The sequence below is a fragment of the Pseudorasbora parva genome, chromosome 4 (genome assembly GCF_024679245.1).
Source record: "Pseudorasbora parva isolate DD20220531a chromosome 4, ASM2467924v1, whole genome shotgun sequence".
Taxonomy (NCBI): Eukaryota; Metazoa; Chordata; class Actinopteri; order Cypriniformes; family Gobionidae; genus Pseudorasbora; species Pseudorasbora parva.
The window spans coordinates 58611736-58619235 of record NC_090175.1 but is presented as its reverse complement, the minus strand read 5'-3'; the positions used below and the strand labels follow the sequence as shown (position 1 = coordinate 58619235).

Below are 7500 nucleotides of genomic sequence, written 5' to 3'. Positions count from 1 at the left end.
GTTATCAGGAGATCTGATCATTATTCAGATGTTATCAGGAGATCTGATCATTATTCAGATGTTATCAGGGGATCTGATCATTATTCAGATGTTATCAGGGGATCTGATCATTATTCAGATGTTATCAGGAGATCTGATCATTATTCAGATGTTATCAGGAGATCTGATCATTATTCAGATGATTATTCAGATGTTATCAGGAGATCTGATCATTATTCAGATGTTATCAGGAGATCTGATCATTATTCAGATGTTATCAGGGGATCTGATCATTATTCAGATGTTATCAGGGGATCTGATCATTATTCAGATGTTATCAGGGGATCTGATCATTATTCAGATGTTATCAGGAGATCTGATCATTATTCAGATGTTATCAGGAGATCTGATCACTATTCAGATGTTATCAGGAGATCTGATCATTATTCAGATGTTATCAGGGGATCTGATCATTATTCAGATGATTATCAGGAGATCTGATCATTATTCAGATGTTATCAGGAGATCTGATCATTATTCAGATGTTATCAGGGGATCTGATCATTATTCAGATGTTATCAGGAGATCTGATCATTATTCAGATGTTATCAGGGGATCTGATCATTATTCAGATGTTATCAGGAGATCTGATCATTATTCAGATGTTATCAGGGGATCTGATCATTATTCAGATGTTATCAGGAGATCTGATCATTATTCAGATGTTATCAGGAGATCTGATCATTATTCAGATGTTATCAGGAGATCTGATCATTATTCAGATGTTATCAGGAGATCTGATCATTATTCAGATGTTATCAGGAGATCTGATCATTATTCAGATGTTATCAGGAGATCTGATCATTATTCAGATGTTATCAGGAGATCTGATCATTATTCAGATGTTATCAGGAGATCTGGGACGGCGTACAGTGACCCGACAGCAGGTTTGTTAGTGTAATGTTTTAGAGTATCAGGAAATAACATCACAGGGGAATTAAAGAATTAGAAACAGGCGAGAGGCAGAGGAATCAGACAAGGGTACCTGGAACAATCTCCACATTAAAGCCAGGCAGAAGATCATCGGCCAAACTTGTCTGACCTGGAGAGATAGATGAGAGGGGGAGAGAGAGAGAGAGAGAGAGAGAGAGAGAGAGAGAGAGAGAGAGAGAGCGATGGAGGTAAAGCGGAGCTGAGAAGAGGAATCAGGAGCAGTGTGTCATGCAGACCGAGAGACGATCAGGTGAGAAGTGTGTGAGCCGAAACATGAGTGATTCTTCCTGAAGCTCTCAGTATATTCTGGGATGCTCCGCATCTGCCGGTTTGCTGCTGTTTCCTGAAATGGGTTTATTCATATTTTTGTGTAATCGACGAGCCATCCTCAATAACCCGTCTCCGGCGTGATGCCCCAAACTTTAGAATATTCTGCTCTAATCTGACCTCTGAGCTGTGCGGTGTCCAGAATAATAATCCTCCACGGTGTGTTAATAGGCCAGAGCAGAACTGAGTCTGGTTTCTCTGAGGTTTATTTACTGCAAAAAATCCTCTCATTATTCAGTATTTTTGTCTTGTTTCTCGTCCAAACATCTAACAATCAAACAGAAAACAAGATTATTTTCCTCACCCCATTGGCAGATTATTTATCTTATTTTAAGCAAAAACTCTCTTCATTTTGAGTTATTTTTCCCAAAACAAGACAATAAATTTTACTTAATGTAAGAATTGTTTGATATTTAAACTAGAAACGAGACAAAAATACTGAGTAAGAAGAGCACGTTTTGCCGTGTTTTTCTCCGTCATGCCCTGATGGAGTTTCGGTTCCTTTGGTCGCCTTTGGCTTGGCTTGCTCAGTTGGGGACACTAACATTATGATCAGAGTTATTCAACTAAATATACAAATAACATTTATTACTAAATTAACTGTATGAACTATATCACTGATCTGCCAGCATTGTCTCTCTATGATAAATTAAAATAAGCTGATAACATCACTGTTTACTCCAGAACGACTGTACAGCCAAATCTAATTCTGCTGCAGTATTGTCCTGTTTAACACTGAAGCTGCTCTGACACAATCGCCGTTGGAGAAGAGCGATAGAAATAAAGATGACTGATTGATGAGCAATAAGAACAGTGGTGCAGGCCTTAGCACACACACACACACACACACACACACACACACACACACACACACACACACACACACACACACACACACACACACACACACACACACACACACACACACACACACTAAAGTAGACATTTCTACTCTTCTCCTCCTCCTGTCCAACAGAGCCTCTCATTGAGGAGGTGTTTGTATGAACAACAGCATGAAGAGAGTCTGGAGAAACATCAAAGTCCTGTTTGATCCTCACGGTCAAAGAACAATCGCTGACACTGAACCACATTACACACATTTATCAGCACACAAAGAAGCATTTGAGACTTCCCAATGGAAGTTCTGCTCCACCTCTAAACATGTCACTCCATTTCCTTCAAACTATTAATCCAAATAAATCCCAAATCCTTTCCTTCAGCTGAAACCGATTTCTCAGAAATATCTCACACTTAAAACCTCCAAAACCAGCCAATGCTTGTTCCAGCCGCACATGATCCATCATGTAATAAACCTCTACTGTAATGTAGAGACGGGGCTCTGATCGCTCCAGAAAACAGGAAAGACCTCCCGGTCGCAGGCTTATCCCGCATTCCACTGGGAATGCTGCCTGCGTCCTGGATCTGCTAAACTCCGGCAGGACCCCGAGAGAAGCAGAAGAGTCCCGAATGATGCACCTGTACACTGTCCTCAAGCGTGCAGTGTATGAACCACGGACTGTATAAAAAACCTGTAGGTTTCTGAAGAGCATTTCTGAAGCCCAAAGTGGGCGGAGCCAGCCGTCATCATCGACAATGGGTAAAGAGGCGGGACATGGGTGGAGCCAGCCGTCATCATCAACAATGGGTAAGGAGGCGGGACGTGGGCGGAGCCAGCCGTCATCATCAACATGGGTAAAGAGGCGGGACGTGGGCGGAGCCAGCCGTCATCATCGACAATGGATAAAGAGGCGGGACGTGGGTGGAGCCAGCCGTCATCATCAACAATGGGTAAGGAGGTGGGACGTGGGCGGAGCCAGCCGTCATCATCGACATGGGTAAAGAGGCGGGACGTGGGCGGAGCCAGCCGTCATCATCGACAATGGGTAAAGAGGCGGGACATGGGTGGAGCCAGCCGTCATCATCAACAATGGGTAAGGAGGCGGGACGTGGGCGGAGCCAGCCGTCATCATCGACATGGGTAAAGAGGCGGGACGTGGGCGGAGCCAGCCGTCATCATCGACAATGGATAAAGAGGCGGGACGTGGGTGGAGCCAGCCGTCATCATCAACAATGGGTAAGGAGGCGGGACGTGGGCGGAGCCAGCCGTCATCATCGACATGGGTAAAGAGGCGGGACGTGGGCGGAGCCAGCCGTCATCATCGACAATGGGTAAAGAGGCGGGACGTGGGCGGAGCCAGCCATCATCATCGACAATGGATAAAGAGGCGGGACGTGGGTGGAGCCAGCCGTCATCATCGACATGGGTAAAGAGGCGGGACGTGTGCGGAGCCAGCCGTCATCATCGACAATGGGTAAAGAGGCGGGACATGGGTGGAGCCAGCCGTCGTCATCGACATGGGTAAAGAGGCGGGACGTGGGCGGGGCTGAGAGGACTGGTACAAGGCCTATCTAGTTTGATCATAGCGGCAATCCACCTGTCACTCATGTGGCCACGCCCTTAATTATGCAGAACTTTAATTCTTAAAAGTGTAATTTTATACTTTTATATTGTTGTCTGAGGTGAACTACTGATGTCCGCATTGGTTTTTACATTCAGAAACATCATAATGAATATGTAATTTTTCATCGGAAAAGCGTACCTGTGGCAACGTTTTTGCAAACCACAAAATACAAACCAATTGGGGCATATCACTGCAGTTTCCAAGAGAAATGTCCACTGGGTGGCGCTAAAAGTCTCGTGATTTCAGCAGTTTGACATGCGATCCGAATCATGAGTCGATTCACTGACTCATAACAGTTCGAATCATGAATCGATTCACTGACTCATAACGGTTCGAAGCTTTGTTCTGAAATCGGCCATCACTATATAAGTCGTTATTTAGTGTTTTTGCGCACTAACTCTATTCTGGCCTCTTCATCAATGATTATAGAGCCGCTGTAGTGAGATGGGCTTTGTAACGACGTCTTTAGTGCCTTTATGGGTCTTGAGAGAGGAAATGACATTGGTGTCAATGAAGGCCTTTCTGAGCCATCGGATTTCAACACTAATATCTTAGCGGAGGTCTGACGGCTGGCCAACCACAGGAGGAATTAATCACACAATTTACATTTCTGGCTTAACTAACCCTTTAAACACATCTGGCCAAGTATCATTATTGTATTCGATGCTCTGTTACAGTAATGAGAACCAATCAGATCTCAAGGCTTCATGAGGAGATGCTGGCTGTAAAACACACTCTGCCCTTGAGCTGAAGGGTCACTTATTCTGATTCCTGTATGTTCTGTGTCTCCATTCATATCTGCACAATGAGTCTTTACGTCACACTGCACAGCTGGATGCTGACCGCCTCGCCGTTGCCATGGCAGCACATGAGTCAGTGGTCAGCTGTTCACACACACACACAAACACACACACACACACATGCACACACACTCAGCGTTCTGTCACCTCCTAAAGTAGAGGAATATGTTCTGTACAAAACAAAACACTGACTTATTTCTTCACTGGAGACACTAAGCGCTTCACACCATCAGCTAACTGAAGAGAGAGTGAGCTAAAGCCCAAACCCAGAGAACGAGCCACACTGAGAGTGAGCTAAAGCCCAAACCCAGAGAACGAGCCACACTGAGAGTGAGCTAAAGCCCAAACCCAGAGAACGAGCCACACTGAGAGTGAGCTAAAGCCCAAACCCAGAGAACGAGCCACACTGAGTGTGAGCTAAAGCCCAAACCCAGAGAACGAGCCACACTGAGAGTGAGCTAAAGCCCAAACCCAGAGAACGAGCCACACTGAGAGTGAGCTAAAGCCCAAACCCAGAGAACGAGCCGCACTGAGAGTGAGCTAAAGCCCAAACCCAGAGAACGAGCCACACTGAGAGTGAGCTAAAGCCCAAACCCAGAGAACGAGCCGCACTGAGAGTGAGCTAAAGCCCAAACCCAGAGAACGAGCCACACTGAGAGTGAGCTAAAGCCCAAACCCAGAGAACGAGCCACACTGAGAGTGAGCTAAAGCCCAAACCCAGAGAACGAGCCACACTGAGAGTGAGCTAAAGCCCAAACCCAGAGAACGAGCCACACTGAGAGTGAGCTAAAGCCCAAACCCAGAGAACGAGCCGCACTGAGAGTGAGCTAAAGCCCAAACCCAGAGAACGAGCCACACTGAGAGTGAGCTAAAGCCCAAACCCAGAGAACGAGCCGCACTGAGAGTGAGCTAAAGCCCAAACCCAGAGAACGAGCCACACTGAGAGTGAGCTAAAGCCCAAACCCAGAGAACGAGCCGCACTGAGAGTGAGCTAAAGCCCAAACCCAGAGAACGAGCCACACTGAGAGTGAGCTAAAGCCCAAACCCAGAGAACGAGCCGCACTGAGAGTGAGCTAAAGCCCAAACCCAGAGAACGAGCACCACTGAGAGTGAGCTAAAGCCCAAACCCAGAGAACGAGCCACACTGAGAGTGAGCTAAAGCCCAAACCCAGAGAACGAGCCACACTGAGAGTGAGCTAAAGCCCAAACCCAGAGAACGAGCCGCACTGAGAGTGAGCTAAAGCCCAAACCCAGAGAACGAGCCGCACTGAGAGTGAGCTAAAGCCCAAACCCAGAGAACGAGCCACACTGAGAGTGAGCTAAAGCCCAAACCCAGAGAACGAGCCACACTGAGAGTGAGCTAAAGCCCAAACCCAGAGAACGAGCCGCACTGAGAGTGAGCTAAAGCCCAAACCCAGAGAACGAGCACCACTGAGAGTGAGCTAAAGCCCAAACCCAGAGAACGAGCCGCACTGAGAGTGAGCTAAAGCCCAAACCCAGAGAACGAGCCGCACTGAGAGTGAGCTAAAGCCCAAACCCAGAGAACGAGCCACACTGAGAGTGAGCTAAAGCCCAAACCCAGAGAACGAGCCGCACTGAGAGTGAGCTAAAGCCCAGACCCAGAGAACGAGCCGCACTGAGAGTGAGCTAAAGCCCAAACCCAGAGAACGAGCCGCACTGAGAGTGAGCTAAAGCCCAAACCCAGAGAACGAGCACCACTGAGAGTGAGCTAAAGCCCAAACCCAGAGAACGAGCCACACTGGGAGTGAGCTAAAGCCCAAACCCAGAGAACGAGCCACACTGAGAGTGAGCTAAAGCCCAAACCCAGAGAACGAGCCGCACTGAGAGTGAGCTAAAGCCCAAACCCAGAGAACGAGCCACACTGAGAGTGAGCTAAAGCCCAAACCCAGAGAACGAGCCGCACTGAGAGTGAGCTAAAGCCCAAACCCAGAGAACGAGCCACACTGAGAGTGAGCTAAAGCCCAAACCCAGAGAACGAGCCACACTGAGAGTGAGCTAAAGCCCAAACCCAGAGAACGAGCCGCACTGAGAGTGATCTAAAGCCCAAACCCAGAGAACGAGCCACACTGAGAGTGATCTAAAGCCCAAACCCAGAGAACGAGCCACACTGAGAGTGAGCTAAAGCCCAAACCCAGAGAACGAGCCGCACTGAGAGTGATCTAAAGCCCAAACCCAGAGAACGAGCCACACTGAGAGTGAGCTAAAGCCCAAACCCAGAGAACGAGCCACACTGAGAGTGAGCTAAAGCCCAAACCCAGAGAACGAGCCGCACTGAGAGTGATCTAAAGCCCAAACCCAGAGAACGAGCCGCACTGAGAGTGAGCTAAAGCCCAAACCCAGAGAACGAGCCGCACTGAGAGTGATCTAAAGCCCAAACCCAGAGAACGAGCCACACTGAGAGTGAGCTAAAGCCCAAACCCAGAGAACGAGCTGCACTGAGAGTGAGCTAAAGCCCAAACCCAGAGAACGAGCCACACTGAGAGTGAGCTAAAGCCCAAACCCAGAGAACGAGCCGCACTGAGAGTGAGCTAAAGCCCAAACCCAGAGAACGAGCCACACTGAGAGTGAGCTAAAGCCCAAACCCAGAGAACGAGCCGCACTGAGAGTGAGCTAAAGCCCAAACCCAGAGAACGAGCCACACTGAGAGTGAGCTAAAGCCCAAACCCAGAGAACGAGCCGCACTGAGAGTGAGCTAAAGCCCAAACCCAGAGAACGAGCCACACTGAGAGTGAGCTAAAGCCCAAACCCAGAAAACGAGCACCAGTGAGAGTGAGCTAAAGCCCAAACCCAGAGAACGAGCCGCACTGAGAGTGATCTAAAGCCCAAACCCAGAGAACGAGCCACACTGAGAGTGAGCTAAAGCCCAAACCCAGAGAACGAGCACCAGTGAGAGTGAGCTAAAGCCCAAACCCAGAGAA

The 7500-nt window shown here is 48.1% G+C and overlaps 1 protein-coding gene across 4 annotated transcripts in view; it reads right to left on the bottom strand.

Annotated features, from left to right (window-relative positions):
- Positions 1-7500, bottom strand: part of LOC137073652 (immunoglobulin-like domain-containing receptor 2) — a 46831-nt gene that overhangs the window by 22950 nt on the left and 16381 nt on the right. For 3 of the 4 annotated variants that reach the window (XM_067442355.1, XM_067442352.1, XM_067442353.1), the window contains exon 4: positions 1025-1081. The exons of the other annotated variant lie outside the window; for it this stretch is intronic. In XM_067442355.1, coding sequence (XP_067298456.1) covers positions 1025-1081 — 57 coding nt within the window. The remainder of the gene's footprint in view (positions 1-1024; positions 1082-7500) is intronic. 4 annotated transcript variants of the gene reach the window in all.